This window comes from Protopterus annectens, chromosome 11.part0 (genome assembly GCF_019279795.1).
Source record: "Protopterus annectens isolate FY-2018-M chromosome 11.part0, PAN1.0, whole genome shotgun sequence".
NCBI lineage: Eukaryota > Metazoa > Chordata > Ceratodontiformes > Protopteridae > Protopterus > Protopterus annectens.
Window position 1 is genome coordinate 218157615 of NC_056745.1, and position 16701 is coordinate 218174315.

A 16701-nucleotide genomic window follows, 5' to 3' on the forward strand; every position below is an offset into this window, starting at 1 on the left:
TTCCTTGGGTGTCATAGAATCCGTTCCCCCAGACCAGTAGGGAAAGGAGTTTTATTCAAGAATTTTTTTGTGGTGCCAAAGGAAAATCCCTTTCTGAGACCTTTTCTTGACCGATCCTCTTGCAACCTTTTTGTGAAAATTCCAGACTTCAGAATGGTGACCTTAGACTCTTACTGCGCATTCCTCCACAAATTTATTTTTTTGCAGCACTAGACTTGAAAGATGCTTTTTATTCCTTCCAACTGCCAAAGACTTCAGATGATTTCTGAGGTTTTCTGAGTCATGGCTGCATTATCATTTTTTGTGTGCATTAGCTTTTGGTTTATCTGTTGCTTCAAGTGTGCTCACAGTGTTTCACTCTTGAGATCGCCAACTGCAGATTGCATGGCATTCATATCTTTCCTTATTTAGACAACTTGCTTATACTTGCAGCATCTTTCCCCAAGTATCAAAAGTCTCTTCCATGGTTAAGCAATCTCCTTGTCACTCTAGGATTCCAGCTCAGCATTCAAAAATCCTCTTTGATTTCTTCAAACAGGAATGTATTTCTGGGGTATTTGTTGGATTTTACAGAAGACATTCCTTCTTGGAAGTTTTCCTGGGTTTCTTCAATCAGTTTTGAACTACAACCAAAGAGTTTCTCAGGATTTTAGGGTTCCTGTATTCTATGATTCTCATGATTCCTCTTGCCTTGTTGCAGTTGAGAAAAATTCAATGTTTTTTACAGACTGTTTGGACCCAGCATTCACACCCACTGACCTGTCAAATCCCACTGCTGGGATTTGTGAAAAGAGAAAATTACAGTGATGGAGAGACTAGATATCTCTGAATCTAGATCTCACATTTTCTTAAATCCTGCTCAATCTGTAATAATAAATGCATCAGATGTTGTATGGAAAGCTGTGTCCATGGGGGTAAAAGTGCAAGGCCTTTGGAACAAACAAGACAGACCAAAGCACATAAATGTGAAAGAGGTGTTGCCTTGTTATCCATGCTGTAAAATCTCTTCACCACATGTGGTTCCCAGCATCACAGTGATGTGGTACTAGCTCATGCTCTGGTTTAATTTCTTCAAGTCTTTTGGGTTTTTAATACCATGAGAATGGGACCCATTCCTATGTCAAAAGTTCAAGATATGAATGTTGTTTCAATCCTTGATGTCAACCAGAAGTGCAGGCAGCAGCTGAAATTTGTCCAGAATTGACTCCTCCCATAATTCATATGGAATTAAATGTATCGGTAGCATATTTAAGTACGACTGTAGCTATATTTCTATTAGACCCATTGCTCCTACTATGATTGAAACTGTACATTGCTCTCATTTCTGCCTGCAAATCCTGATATTTTATGACTCTGTCTCTGTATATAAGACACCGTAATAATTAGATATAGCAATTTTAATGATCAGTCCTGTTTTTGCCTTTTTTTTACCCAATGGGTTAATGTATCTGATTTTCTCACATCTGTTTTTTTAAACTGTTGGTAACAGTTGATTCCATGTGATACACACTTCATCATTCTCTCTAATGCTTTGATGGTGCATGTTTGTAATGCTTCTCAGCTACTGCTATATTGTAGTGTTTGTAGTTTCCAATGTAACAGTCTTGCCAAATTATTGTGCCTTTCAGTTTGTAGGCCCTCTGCCATGAGTGTATCACAGCCAGCAACAAGATCTGCTACTGTTTCAAATTCTTTTTTTGCTGAATCTATATTTGTGTGTTGTATTCCACATATTCAAATGACTTTTTAAAGTAACATATATGTAATCCACTGTCCTGGGCTGTCATTATTAACCTCCATCGTTTGGTTTCAGTTCACCTCTCAACCATTCCAGCATAAAATCCTGTCAAAATTAGGTTGTTCCAAGAAATCTCTGTACTTAACACAATATTTTTCCCTTTTCCTCATTTCTTTCTTTCTCCTCTGATCCTCTTCCTTATATTCTTTATTTTGTTTTTTGGCATATGTGTTTGCTATCTGATTTTTGTCTACTTCTGGTTTGGTTTCCATTCCTGCTTGACACTGGACTGCTGCTTCTAAACGAAGCAGAGAGGTCACCTTAGACTTCCTGTCCTCATGTTTTAAAACTTTAACTATGTTTGGATCTGATGAGGTCAGTATATATGTGTACATTTCCATGACTGCAGATCTATACATGTAGTCAATTTCAAGGGGGGTCCATACCTCCTTCAGAGCGAGGAATATATAATGTTGGTATACAATGATTTTTATATATAATTTGATAGACATGAAGGATTTTTCTTGTTGTCCTCTCCAACTGGTTCAGTACCTTTTGGAGCCAGTCAGTAACCACAAACCTGTAAGTTAGAACAGGAAGTGCAAATTGGTTTATAGCTTGGACTTTATTCCTAGATGTCAAGGCTATTTTCAGTATTACTTTTAGTCTTCTGAAGTGTTCCGTAGAGTTTTGTTGCATTTGTTCATGTTTTATTGCCAGACCTGTATCACTTCCCAAATGTTTATACACTCCCTCCTGCTCAAGTTCCTTTATATCACAATGCTCATCATATTGGTCAATGCTGCAGTAACATTAGATGTTCTTCATGCTTCACTGTTGCAGTCATCACATTTGGGTTATCTGCCTGCAGGTAGCCCTCAGTCGGCCTGAATACCATACTCTTGGGATTTCTGCATCGGTTGCTGTCGCTTCTTCCATGATGTCAGGTCATCAGGGGTATAAAACATGCAGCCAACGCCATTACATCAGCTTTTCTTGCCGTGCAGTGTCCAAAGCAGAAGCAGTTCGCAAGTGCCAGTCAGCCGCCTCCTGAAATTTTTGTTTTTCAAGTTTCAGACCTGAAGTCTTCTAAAAGTTAAGTACCCCATTGGGGATCCTTTTTTCTTGCTCTAACTGATGTCAGAAAAAGTTAATAATTGTCTTGCCTGTGAAAAGCAAATACCTCACAGATTTTCATTCTTACTGTGTCACCTGTTTAGGCCCAGACCACGACGTTCCTCGCTGTCCGTTTTGTGCCTTGTTCAACGCCCGAACTATTCGTTGTTGGGTTATTTTTGTCGCTAAATTTTTTCGCTCTCGTTCTCTGTATTCCGAAATGGCTTTGATAAGCCATCTGACTACCGATCTTCCGAAAAAACGTAAGGATAAAGACAGAGACAGACCGCATAGGTCCAAAACTGCCAACGACGCTTCCGTTAAGCTAGTCACCAATCCACCGGTACTTGGGTGCTTTTGCAGCCCCTGATACCCGCTTCTACAGATTTGCAGGCCTCTACTGAGACCCATTCGGAGTCCGGTATGCCGCGAGATTCATATTGATCAATGTTGCAGTAACATTAGTTGTATGGGTTATATCCTGCCAAGGATGTAATAGCTGGCCAGCTTCCAAAGCTTTAGGGCACCTTCCATGCATCCAAACCTTTAGGCAGCTTGAGCTGAGCTGACTAAAAGACAAATGTGGGCGTACAGCCCTATGGAGCTTTCCTGACACCAAAGAGTATGCTTCTCTGAGGTTTTCAAAGACTGACAGCTTTTTCTTTCCTTTGCTGGGCAGATAAGTTCCCTTTGTTGAAACAAAACTTCCATTTTCTTAATTTTGTCAGTGTTTTATTACTTTTCCCTCTTCAGGAAAATTATTTTAAACCTAGGAATGTTGTATTTTAACGTACAGTCTCGAGACTGTAACATAGTTTTAAAAAGAGCACCCACTTTTTTCTGTCAGTTTAAAAATAGTGTATAATAGCTGAAAACATTTTTTCTTTGGAGAAATTGTATTTGTTTTACATTTGCAGAGCTGGCATAATGAATGCTTTCTACTGATTTGATGATGTCATTTTCATTCATTCCTCAACTGATGGGTCTGAAATCTGACTTTGAATCCGTCTAACAGAACTAAATCTTTCAGATTTTCAGTTCAATTGTTCTTTTCTTTTGAAGGTTAGAAGAAGAGACACTGTGGTCAAAACAGACTATTTTCAAATGGTTGTCTACGTCTGTTCCCTTTTGATATACTTGTCATAACAAAACTAATCCAGGCAAGGTCAAGTCCCACTCTGCCAGGGCCTTTGCTTTATCTGTATCTTTTTGCAAAGGCTGGTCATCTAGAAGTACTTTTACAAAGCACTGTAAGCTTGATTCCTTCTCTAGGTCCAGATCAGCTTTGCTAAGACCCTTCTCTAGGAGCTCCTAGACTCTTCTCTTTCCACTTCCCAAATGTAATTAGCCAAGGTAATCTACCCAAATAGCTAAGGCTACTGTAGCAGTGATTACTATGATGAACATAGTACAGTTGTGTAAGCTAAATGGGCCATAACAGTAGATGTTCGAATGATCACTTCTGTAGTAGCCACACCCTCTTCCATTCCTCTGTTTTGAGTGAGTGTGCAGCAAACATTTCTCATCAGAAATCGATCTGTTTTCTGTTTGCTGCACCATGTCTGGGAACTGAGCTTGTTGTGGAGGGAAAGCTGCAATCAAAAACAGCATAGAATCTTTAGTTGGAAAAAGTGCAGGCAAAACCAAATAAATTATTTCCCACTAAGCTGTAGCTTATGATTTAACAGTTCTAAACCGATCAGAAGGCAGCAGCAGACAGCAGATTGCAAGGGGTAAGATCATGGGAGATGGTGTCTAAAATAGAATTATTACTGTACTGGAAACGGGGCTAGGAATAGATCCAGACATTACTTTTCTGTTTTGTGTAATTATGCTAATAAGCAGTTATAAAAGAACAGGTGGCAAGAGGTACTGCCCCTGTTGTGCCAGCTACTGTAGGGGATCATACCAATGCATAAGAAATTACAAATTAGGGTAAGGTAATGTCAGTCAGTCTGAAAATATTGGGGAAGGAATGTGATGGCATGAAAGGACAGGGCATAAAGTACAGAAAAGGGCAAATAAGGGAAGAGAGCAGGTTAAGGATTTAGGTGTTGCAGCAACATGACCGTGAAGGAAGGCAAAGTGAGCATAAACCAGGTACATAAAGAGGAGAATAGTAGGATGGTGCAGGAAAAAGGTAGGAGGGCAGATTGGAGATGATGAGGACAGAGGTGGCTGCAGTATTCAGGATGTGGGAGTCATGTGGCTGAGGGGAACTGGGCCAGTATTGCAAAGTCGAAAGGTAAAGAGAGCAGAATGCACTTTTATTGAACACTAAAACCGAAAAGCACTAAATATTGAACACACGGAACAGCGATTTTTTTCCCAGGGGAAAAAAAAATCACTGCTCCGAAAAAAAAAAATCCGATCACAGAATAAATTGAAAGGCTGTGCCCCACACACACACACACACACACACACACACACCAACTTAAATATAACAACTCTTGAGATCGCACCACAGTGGAGGAAATAGCAAAGTCCCAAAAATGGCCCAGCAATTTTTTTCCCTGGAAAAAAAATTGCTGTTCCGTGTGTTCGATATTTAGTGCTTTCGGATTTTAGTGTTCGATAAAAGAGGGTTCACTCTTTTTACCTTTCGACTTTGTAATACAGACCCAGGGGAACTTGGGGTGGGCAAGGATGTAGTGCTTTCAGATGACTGGATGAGATTCAGAAAAGGATGCAGAGCTAGTGGGGGCAACGTTTTTTGTTAGCCATGTGGGAAGAGGTCATGAAAATAGTGGGAATGGAGAAGGGGGGGTTGAGGATAGCTAGTGCAGGGTATGTGTGGGGGGGCAAGGTAAGAATGGATAGACAAGGGATTGTAGAACATGGGCAGATGTGGTCGGAGGAGGGGCAGTTAGGAAAGCAAGCTAGAAGGAAGTAGGTGACAATAAATATGCAGGAAGAAAGGAAGTTTCAAAAGGTAGTTGTAGGAGTGGCAACCAAGAGAAAATTATCAAAGAGATGAAAGTTGTGGAAGAGGGACAGAGGAGGCAGAGGCACCAAGTGAAGTAGTGTATACCGAATCGGAGATGCTTAAACTGGAGGAGGAGGGAGCTAGAACAGAAGTGGTTAGGGACAAATGATAATGATCTTAGGGATTTTAATTGAAGAGTATGAAGGTGACATTCTGAACAAAAAAAAAAACTTGTAATTTCTGCAGAAGCTAAAAAAACTCCTCAGTGTCTAGCTGTGCAGAAGGAATAATTTAAAGGATCTTCAGTTTGCGACTCCATTGGTTAATAGTAAGCATGCAAAAAGTTATAGTTCTTAATTCTGAAGAGCGAACCAGGAAAGGCACAAGATAGCACAAATTAAAGACAGCACAAATTAAAACAGAATAAGGATTTCATAAACAGTGGTATGGGTATGTGGCAGGAGAGCAAATGAGAGTGGAACAGACTGTGGGGAGATGTAGTAATGGTACTTTGGGGGAGGTATGTGAAAAAAGTTGAAAAGGATTGGTAAGGGGAAAAATGATGCTGACTCTGGTTCCTTTGGGGAAAGAGGAGTCAGGAGAAAGCAAAGGAAGGAGATAGAGACTGGAAAGGCAAAGGAAAGGATCGCTGGGAAGTTTATATAGAAGCAAGAAATAGGGCAGTGGAGTGCATAAAAAGGTCAAAGGGGAATGGGAAAATGATTTGCAGTAGACATTAAGACAGAGAAGAAGGCCTTCTTCAGTATACAGGAGAAAATTAAAACAGAGAAGGAAATGGGCTTAGGAACATGTGAAAATTCTAAATGAATATTTTGTATTTGTGATCACCAGTGAAGAAGGCAACCTACTAGTCTGTGAAGGACCATGAGAAAGATGACCAGACAAGTAAAGACAACCGTTTGTGAAAAGGGTACTGAAAGGAATCCAGGAGGATATAAAGTACAGGAGAAGTGGAATAAAATTCTTCACTGAACTGTTTAAAAGCTCCTTTAATGGGAATGGTTGTTACAGGAGGCTGGGTTTGAGCAGTGATCTACAGAGGCAGAGTAAGGAGCAGACCAAGGAAGTATAGGTTAGTGGTTCTGTCTTCATTGATAGATGAAACGAGGGAGGCAGCCCTGAAACCATAGCTTACAGAGTTCCTCGGACAGAATGTATAGCTCAACAAATTGCAGCATGGATTCACAGTACATGTCTTTGCAGACTAGGCTTGAAAGTAGATGCAAGTAATCCTTTATTTCTGAGCTGTCCAGATTTCACCAAAACCTTTGATTCTGCCCTGCACAGCAAGTGCTACAACATTGTGGGGAAAAGGTCACCTTTACCTTAGAGGTTTAGTTCTTCAGAAATGGTCTGCCATATTTGCCTGTGGAGAGTTCACAGATCTTGTAGTTGCCAGGGAACTCTGAGGGCAAGCATAAAAGATCTACTGACCTGCTGAATTTCCTTTTCTAGTCCATTTATCTAGCACGTTGGTCTTTATTTCGAGTAATTGTTCATTCTGGGTCTTGTTCCCCCCAGAATTAAGGTTCATGTCCGAATCCTGTCAACTTTCACTGTTTTTTTTTTTTTTTTTTTAATATACTTTCTTTGACTAAATCATCTTGGAGGACCTGTTATAGTGATAGTCATCTCTGCACACTGCATCTCTGAGCTGCAGGCCTTGTGAGTTGATCACTTAAATTTATTTTTTCCAGAAAGACTAGGTAATTCAAAAAAAAAAAAAACGCTCCCTTTTTCTTTCTGAATGTCATTTGTGAGTATCTCATAACTATTCATTTTAGTTTATTTTCCAACCTCCAATATGCACAGAACAAGAGAAGTATTTCCACAACTTGAATGCTATAGATGTTCATCGTGTTTCACTGTTGCAGTCATTACACTTGGGTTATCCTGCTGGCAGGCGACCCGCAGTCGGCCCGAGTTCCAAAGTCTTGGTCCGGCGTCGGTTGCTGTTGCATCTTCCCTGACGTCAGTGCGTCAGGGGTATAAAAGTTGCAACCGACACCATTTTCTTTAGTTTTTCTTGCTGCGCGGTGCCCGAAGAAAAAGCAGTTCGCAAGTGCTGGTCAGCCGACTCCTGAGATTTTCAAAATTGAGTTTCAGAACCGCACTGAGCAGGGATGCAAGCCCCCCTGCACCCCCCACCCCCCCTACTTAAATATACCAACTCCGAGAACGCACTACAGTGCAGAAAGGGAAAATTTCCCATTCTGCACGTGAAAAGCCATTGACTTTTACCTTTGACCTTTACAAAGTTCAGTCATATGATGTCGACCATCTATGATTCGAACATCGGAATGGTCACTCATTTAATATAGACCCGTTCCAGTGTAGCCGTATAACATCCCTAATAGGGGATGGTTGCTTCTGGTACTTGTTTCGTGAATGTGTCCTTGACATTCAGATGTGAGCATGCTGAGCACTGTAATGTGGCCTTTTATTCTAGGACTGCAGCATCCTTTGGGAAGACTGTACTTCAGGGTATTCTGTTCTGAATTCCTATGTTTTTCCTTGACCAACTTCTGTTTCCACTTTTGATGTATTTTAGGATAATGTTTAGGATTACTTCCAAATGTTAAACCTACTTCAGAGGGTCCTTGGAAGTGAAGTATAACAGACAAGTGAGTACTTGTTACATTAGATGTCCTTCATGGATGCATCTGCAGTCATAACAAATGGGTTGTCCTGTCGTCAGGCAGCCCTTCGGTCGGCCGGATTCCAAAGTCTGGGTCCGGCTTCGGCTGATGTCGCACTTCACCCGACGTCATCTCTGCTGGTCTTCGGGTATAAAGGCATCAGCCAACGCCATTTTCCTCAGTCTTTCTTGCCGTGTGGCGCCCGAAGCAGAAGCTGTTCGCAAGTGCCGGTCGGTCAGATCCAGAGATTACTACTACCGAATACTACTCAAGACTTCTAAAAAGCTAAGTACCCCGTTGGGGACTATTTCTTGCCTCAGCCGATGTCAGAAAAAGTCAATAACTGTTTAACTTGTGGGAAACAAATACCTCATAAAGATTTCCACTCTTACTGTCTGCCTTGCTTAGGCCCAAACCACGACGTAGCAGCCTGTTCGGCCTGTGCTTCCTTCAACCGACGAACGCTTAGGCGCCGGTCGGAGTTTGCTGAACAGTTTTTCGGCTCAGATTTTGCGTACATTATGCCGGCGGATCCTCCGACTACCCAAATTGTTAAAAAACGCAAAGAAAAAGACCGACACTCACGGTCCGCGGTTTCGCCGAAACCACGGTTAAGCAAGCCGCGAGTGTCTCAGTCTTCGCCGAAACCGAGAAAACTGGTCAATCTTCAGCCGAATCCATGACTACTACTGAGGCTCCTGCTACCTTACCTGAATCGGCCTCAGAAATTTTGCCTACAACTGTGGTTTCTAGTGATTTATCAGACACCATCCCTTTGGATGTCTCTACCCCAGCACGTGGTGCTGCTAGACCCCCTGCAGCCATGTCTATCAAGGCCTTTGCCAGGGCTAAAGCAGCCAAATCTGCTAAATCAGTGCCTATTAAACCTCCCTCTCACAGGCCCACTTCTAGTTCACAAATGCTTACTCTGGCAGAAGATTTAATATCCTTAATTAGGGGATCCCAATCTCACCCAGACAGGACCTCTCAGCCCCCAGAAAAGAGACCTAGGGCAGAGCCCCCCGAGCCAGTGTCCTCTGATGATTCTGCGGATGACTCAGACATTACAGACCAGCCAGAGGATCCTTTTCTACTTATGAAGACTCCGATGCTGAAGAATCCATTCCAGCTGCCTCTCCACCAGAGGAATTTTCCTTTGGGGAAACCTTACATGCCATGAGAGAACAATTCCAATGGCAGGGACAAGATTTCTCAGATTCAAGAAAAAGGCTTAGGACTTTTCTGCACTTCCCACAACATAGGCCCTTAGCTATTCCTCCTGTTCTGCCTGTTGTGGATGATGCATTTAATGATGTCTGCACTGCTCCTGATTCTTTACCTCCAGCCCCTGCCAAACCTGATAGATTTTACAGGGTGCCAGACACTCATCACCACCTATACAAGGCCCCACTGGCAGACCCCGAAACTATTTCCCAGGGGCCTAAGGCAGTAGCCTCGACCACAGCAAAAAACCCTATTCCTTCTGAAAGGGAATCCAGGTCCTTAGAGAGATGGGGAAAAAAGTTTACACCTCTGCTACTCTCTCAGCTAGAGCTTTAAACTGTCAGTTTCACATGATCCAATACCAAGAGTTTATGCTTGATCAGTTAACTAAAAACTGTCCTCTGATGAATCTTTAGATAAGAAATATGTATTAGAAATGGTGAATAACATCCAACAGGTTAGTAACCATTCCTTAAAATGTGGCTATGATGCACTGGAGGCTTCATTTAGATCAGCCATGACTGGCACAGTGATAAGAAGACATGCATGGTTGAAAGAACAGGTCTTATCGGATCATGTTAAAGCAAAGCTATTAGATGCACCTATGGATAAGGCCAGTCTATTTGGTACACCTGCCCAGCAGGTAATGAAGAAAATGGAAGAAAAGGCAAAATCTGTACAAACAGTTAAAGATTTCTTACAGGTTCAGCCCCCAAGGTTTAGCAGGAACTGGCCTGCCAAAAATTGGTCCTTTCCTGACTCCACAAGATCCCAAAGGGGCAGGAATAGACGCTCTAGAGACAGAAGTCAATCCAGAGGAGGTGCCTACAGAGGACGACAGTGGCAAGGCAATAACCGAGGCACAGACACAACCACTGCCACTGCAACAGGACAATCACAGTGACTTGGCTCTAACTCCGCCTACCAGGGAGCAAATAGCAGCACCATTAGGCGGAAAGTTAGCCTTATTTTCGAAAAATTGGCACTATATCACAAAAGACAAGTGGATTTTGCAAACCATAGACCAAGGCTACCGGTTCCACTTCCACACCTTACCAGTAAAAAGAGGAATGCCAAACCTGCCTCCAAATCAAAAAATAGAAGCTCTGCAGCAGATAACGGAATTAACAAAGATGAGAGCTGTGGAAAGAGTACCAATAACAGAACAGGGCAAAGGATTCTACTCCAGACTCTTCCTACTACCAAGAAAAGAGAAGAGTTGGAGACCTATTCTCGACCTGTCCATCTTAAACACATACATCATTGTCCCAAAATTCAAAATGCTGATCCTACAGCAACTTCTTCCCATGCTGGGCAAGGAGTGTTGGCTGGTAACTCTAGATCTCAAGGAGGCATACCTGCACGTCCCCATTCGACCAAATTGCAGAAGATACCTCAGATTTCTTGCAGTATCAGAGCATTATCAATTCTCAGCATTGCCCTTTGGCTTATCTACTGCTTCAGAGTATTCACAAAATGCCTGGCATCAGTAATCACTCACTGCAGAGTACAGGGAATCCAAATTTATCCATACCTGGACGACTGCCTGTTACAAGCGGACAACAAAAGCAAGCTGACAACAGATTTACAAAGGGTCATTTACTTGCTACAAGCCCTGGGATACACAGTCAATTTACAAAAGTCAAGGCTGATACCATCCCAAACAAGAACATTCTTGGGCTGAATTGGACACAGTAAAACAAATGGCATTCCTAACTGCAGAAAAACAAAAGAACTCCCTCTTTACTTCTTGGCATTAACAAAGCAGAACAAACTAACAGCAAGAAAAGTTCTGCAGGCCTTGGGCTTCATGGCATCATGCATAATCAGTCTTCTCCCCTCCTCTCTCCCACCTCTCCTCCCTCCTACTCTCCAGTCTCAGTACTTTATATACTTTCCTCTCTTCTTCTTATCTATCATGTTTTTTTTTCTTACCTCCTACCATATTTTTTTCCAAATCTGATAATTTTAAGTATTACTAACTAAGGACTTAATTTTTTTGTTGAGCACAATACTTTACTATCCTATCAAACTATGTTCCTTTTATTTTTGTTTTTTTGACTGTCTGTGTGTACTGTTTGTTTTTTTTCCCCCCGGCCTCTGGCTGAAAAGGAGTTGTCTCCAGTTAGACTAGCCCGGTTAACAAATGTTAAATAAAATAAAATAAAATAATCTTGGTCCCACATGCCAGACTGCATATGAGAAAGCTACAGTGGTACCTAAATAATTTATGGTCTCAACACAGGCACAGCTTAGAAGCAGAAATACCACTAATCCCATGCCTAAAACAGGAGTTCCTATGGTGGGCTCAAGCATGCCAGTCAAACCCAGGCTTACCCTTCCACAACTTTCGAGCAAGCCAAACCATCACAACGGACGCCTCAGACCTAGGATGGGGGGCACACATGCTGGACAAATGCGTACAAGGATTGTGGACTCAGGACCAGCTGCACCTGCACATAAACCAAAAGAAATGCTGGCAGTAAAACTGGCAATCCAAAAATTCAGACCATTCCTCAAAGAAGGCCATTTGATGATAAGGACAGACAACACCACAGTCATGTGGTACATCAACAAACAGGGAGGCACTCATTCATACCCCTATGCAGAATGACTTTGGACCTTTGGAATCTGGCTCTCAGCTACAACATCCAGTTACAGGCAATATTTGTACCGGGAAAAGAGAACACCCTAGCAGACATGTTAAGCAGAACCACCTCGGATGCTCACGAATGGATGCTACACCCGGACATCTTCAAGGCCATCACAAAGAAATGGGGAAGGCCACAAATAGATCTATTCGCTTCCCCACTCAATCACCAGCTCAAAAAATTCTGCACAAGGACATTCCACCCACTTGCATGGAAGGTGGATTCTCTCTCCTTCAGCTGGAAAGGCCTGACAGCATATGCATTTCCACCTCTTCCCTTGATACACAAGGTACTACTGAAAATCAAAGAGGAACGCCCGAGGATAATCCTGATAGCTCCGAACTGGCCAAGACAACACTGGTACCCATTGCTGAGGAGCATGTCTCGGGAGAAAATGTGGTCAATACCCCTGATGCCTTTGATGTTAACTCAGAACAACTACAACATCATGCATCCAAACCTAAAAACCTTGCAACTGACTGCCTGGAACATCACATAGCAGCAACTAACCCAGATCTTTCCCAAAGGGTTAAAGACATTATCCTTGAAGCCCGCAGACCTTCAACAAGAAGGAACTATGCAGGAAAATGGAAAAGGTTTGTCATTTGGAGTACTGAAAGAGGAAAAGATGTGTCAAACATAGATATTGCTAACATTCTGGAGTACTTGGCAGAGCTTCTACATACAGGCCTGTCCTATTCCTCCATCAAGATACATGCATCAGCTATTTCAGCAGAATACAGCTTTGATCCACCTGTCTTTTCACATCCTCTACTCAGGCAGTTCCTCAGAGGGATCAAGAATGTAAAACCTCCTAGGAAACCACCATTACCAGCATGGGACTTGAACTTTGTGCTAGAAAAGTTGACACTCCTCCGTTTGAACCAGCAGCAACAGCAGATCTACAACACCTGTCATGGAAAACTGCTTTCCTACTGGCAATTACCTCAGCAAGGAGGGTTTCGAACTACAGGCCTTAATGGCAGTGCAACCCTTCCTAATCTTCCATCAAGATAGGGTGTCCATGAGAACTAATCCTACATTTATGCCTAAGGTGGTATCCAGAGTGTCTTTAAACCAGGCAATCCACCTACCTACCTTCTTTCCCAAGCCACAAAACAGAGGGCAAAGAATGCTGCATACCTTGGATGTACATAGACAGTTACGCTACTACCTGGACAGAACCAAAAGTAACAGAAAACTGACCAGCTTTTGTAGCCTATGCAACAGGAAGGGAAGGAAAAGCAATTTCCAAACAGACAATCTCCAAATGGATAGGAAATTGCATAAGATTCTGTTACTCCTACCATGGAAAACCAATTCCACAGAACATAAGGCCTCATTCTACAAGGGCTACAGCCACTACCACAGCTTTCTTACGAGGAGTGGCAACCAAGGACATTATTGAGGCGGCTACTTGGACCTCCGTGCATACATTTGCCAAGCATTATAATTTACCTCTATATTCTAGATCCCGAGCAGGGTTTGCCACTGCTGTACTGCAAGGGATCCTAACCACACCATAATTTTTCTTCCTCCTCCCTAGTTGGCTATGGTATTCTACCCATTTGTTATGACTGCAGATGCATCCATGAAGGACATAGTACAGTTTTGTACCTACCATAAATGTAGATGTCCGAACTGGATAGCATCTGCAGTCAGGATTACCTCCCTCCTTCCCTCTGTGGTACTCCTAGGGTATTTACCCTCCTAATAGCTAGCTGGGGAGTCTCTTATGGTGTATTTGTTTGTATATATGTACATACATGCTTATTTTTTGTGTTTGCCTTCTACCTTTTTGGGAACATTGGCATTTATCCAAAATTTAGCCTTCCAAGAGGGCAACTGGCATCTGGGGCAAGAAACACTGAGGAAAATGGCGTCGGCTGATGCCTTTATACCCGAAGACCAGCAGAGATGACGTCGGGTGAAGTGCGACATCAGCTGAAGCCGGACCCAGACTTTGGAATCCGGCAGACCGAAGGGCTGCCTGACGACAGGACAACCCATTTGTTATGACTGCAGATGCTATCCAGTTCGGACATCTACATTTATGGTAGGTACAAAACTGTACTTTTAGCTTCAAGAGAGAGCCCATTGTAGTGATAATCTTTCCTACCTTCTGTCCTTTTTTCCTGACAATTTCTGTCATGCTGATATTTCTTTCTGCGTATGACATTTGTAGCCTTGTATTTGGTATGTCTTGTTACAGGTAGAACTCTCTTCAACTGGAGGTCAAAAAACAAACACTGCTAGCACTTGTGTGCCCTTCAACTCCAGAGCAGAGGTGCTTTGTATCTGTGCAAGGGAGTGCGCTTCAATGAGCAGGGGACACTGGTCTTAAAACTATGCAAGAAAACATGGAATGGATGTACTCAGATGTTATATTATCTGCAGAGAGCCTTCTCAAAAAATCTTCACTTACATCATGGGGACATATTTTCTCATTAGGACAGCTTTGTTAGCTAGTAAGTTATAATTATGCTCAGAAATCTCAAAATGAGTGACCTGCACTAAGCTGGCATTTATTTGTTGGTCATCCATTAAAAAAAGCATCTCAGCCACTCAGATGCCAGGAAATTATTAAAAGAATACACCCTCCTCTTACAGTCAGAATGTTGTCTTGGATTATACCTCAGGTTCTTTTTTAATAGCAAGTAATGTGCTTCTTCGTTACAAGCAATTTTTAGTGTTACACTTACAATTATTACACATTTTATTAGGTGAGAATTTTATGTACACCTTTGATAGATTTAAGCTGTTGTGTATCTCTTTTCTGTATTATTTCAGGATTTTCGCGATTTGGTGGCCCATGCCTCCAGACAGCAAGGAAAACCAGTAATTGAAGAGAAGTTTCTGAGCCAGATCCTGTACTATCTACCTCAGTTATATGAACTCAATAGAGATATCCTGAGAGAACTAGAAGAAAGAGTACCTCACTGGTAAATGTGGAACCCCCACCAAATGAATATAAAATAAAATGTCTTTATTTAAAGTGAAGTTTCTTGTATTAAATTACTAAAAAAAATCAGTAGACTCTCTATCCACCATAATTGATTTGATGTTTAATTCATTTGTTTTTTTTCTTTTAGACTAGAAAATAATTAATGTCATTGTAATTTGCTTTTGATAAATCCCCTGAGTTTTTTCTTCCTGGTTAAGCAGCTATCAGTTTTGTTTTGTTACTGTAGGTACAGGGATAGAATAGAGAAACCTGCAAATTTGCAGTGTTGGAGCTTGGATCTTGATTAAATCATTCTGTTACTTACCAGGCTGATATTTTTCTTAAGCATGTTACTGATCTGAAGTCATAACTTAGCTTTGGAAAAAATGGTTACTTTTGTTTTCTTGAGGCTTTTGCTTACCCATGTCTCATGTAAGAGATGATGTAAAATGTTAGGAGTAGCATAGGTTCATAGTTTAGTACTAAGCTAACTGCCCTTGTGAGCCATTTTAAGCCTAGCCAATTATTCCTTGTGAGACTTAAACCCTGCACCTTGTATTTGTAAGGCAAACACCTTAACCATTAAGCCACCCTCCCAACCCTCTAGCCTAGCAAGGTGCTTGTCCCTTATGGTACTTCTTTGAAAGTTGAAAAATTGCAGCTTTGCAGTGGAGGCATGCAAATTTGGGTTTACCACACTGCATAAACTGCTTTTTTAATCGTGCCTTGGTCCTTTTGTATATTCCATGTTTACTGGTGGTCAGGATTATGACGGTAAAGCTCAGGAAGTGGCTGTCACAATGTATTTGGTCTATTAGTCACTTGTCATAGCTTGTTTGTTTTTTGCTTAAAATTGTATTTGTGCTGTCTTGGGAGTTAGAAGTAGAGTTAATATGCAAGTAGATGTTGCTCATGTGTATTACTGCTGCAGTCATTACTGTGAGGAACTTACTACAGGGTGAGATGTGACGTCTAGCATTACTTTCAGAACTGGACAGCCTTTCCCTACATCTGAGCTGAAGTCATTTACCTGGTATGTTAAGATTTCAGAGGAATGCTAAGTAATATCTACCTGCACTGTCTTCACTTCTTATGCAGCATTTGTCAGCGTTAGGAGAAAGTGATAACCCCCTTGGAGAGCCTTTTTTCTGTTCTTGCATATAGTTGGCATTGTATTTTGCTGGTTATTGTACTGTAAGTTGTTTTTTTTTTGGATGTTAGAGTGGCAAATGTCCAGGTGTCAGAAGCATTACCATCCACGAGAAAGTCAGTAGATGTGCTTGCAAATGCCATATTCCACACAGATTTTTATAAGTGAATTTACTGCCTAGGCATGGAATATAATGTTGACAATTGTGTAATATGTTTAGTGATATAGGATTAAGTCCCTTACAGCAAGGTATGAAGCCCTTCAGGCTTGTCTGACCAAGAAGCTTTACAGC

The 16701-nt window shown here is 41.7% G+C and overlaps 1 protein-coding gene across 1 annotated transcript in view; it reads left to right on the forward strand.

Annotated features, from left to right (window-relative positions):
• FGD6 (FYVE, RhoGEF and PH domain containing 6) overlaps positions 1-16701 on the forward strand; it is a 1320563-nt gene that overhangs the window by 337544 nt on the left and 966318 nt on the right. The window contains exon 5 of the mRNA XM_044087187.1: positions 15106-15257. Coding sequence (XP_043943122.1) covers positions 15106-15257 — 152 coding nt within the window. The remainder of the gene's footprint in view (positions 1-15105; positions 15258-16701) is intronic.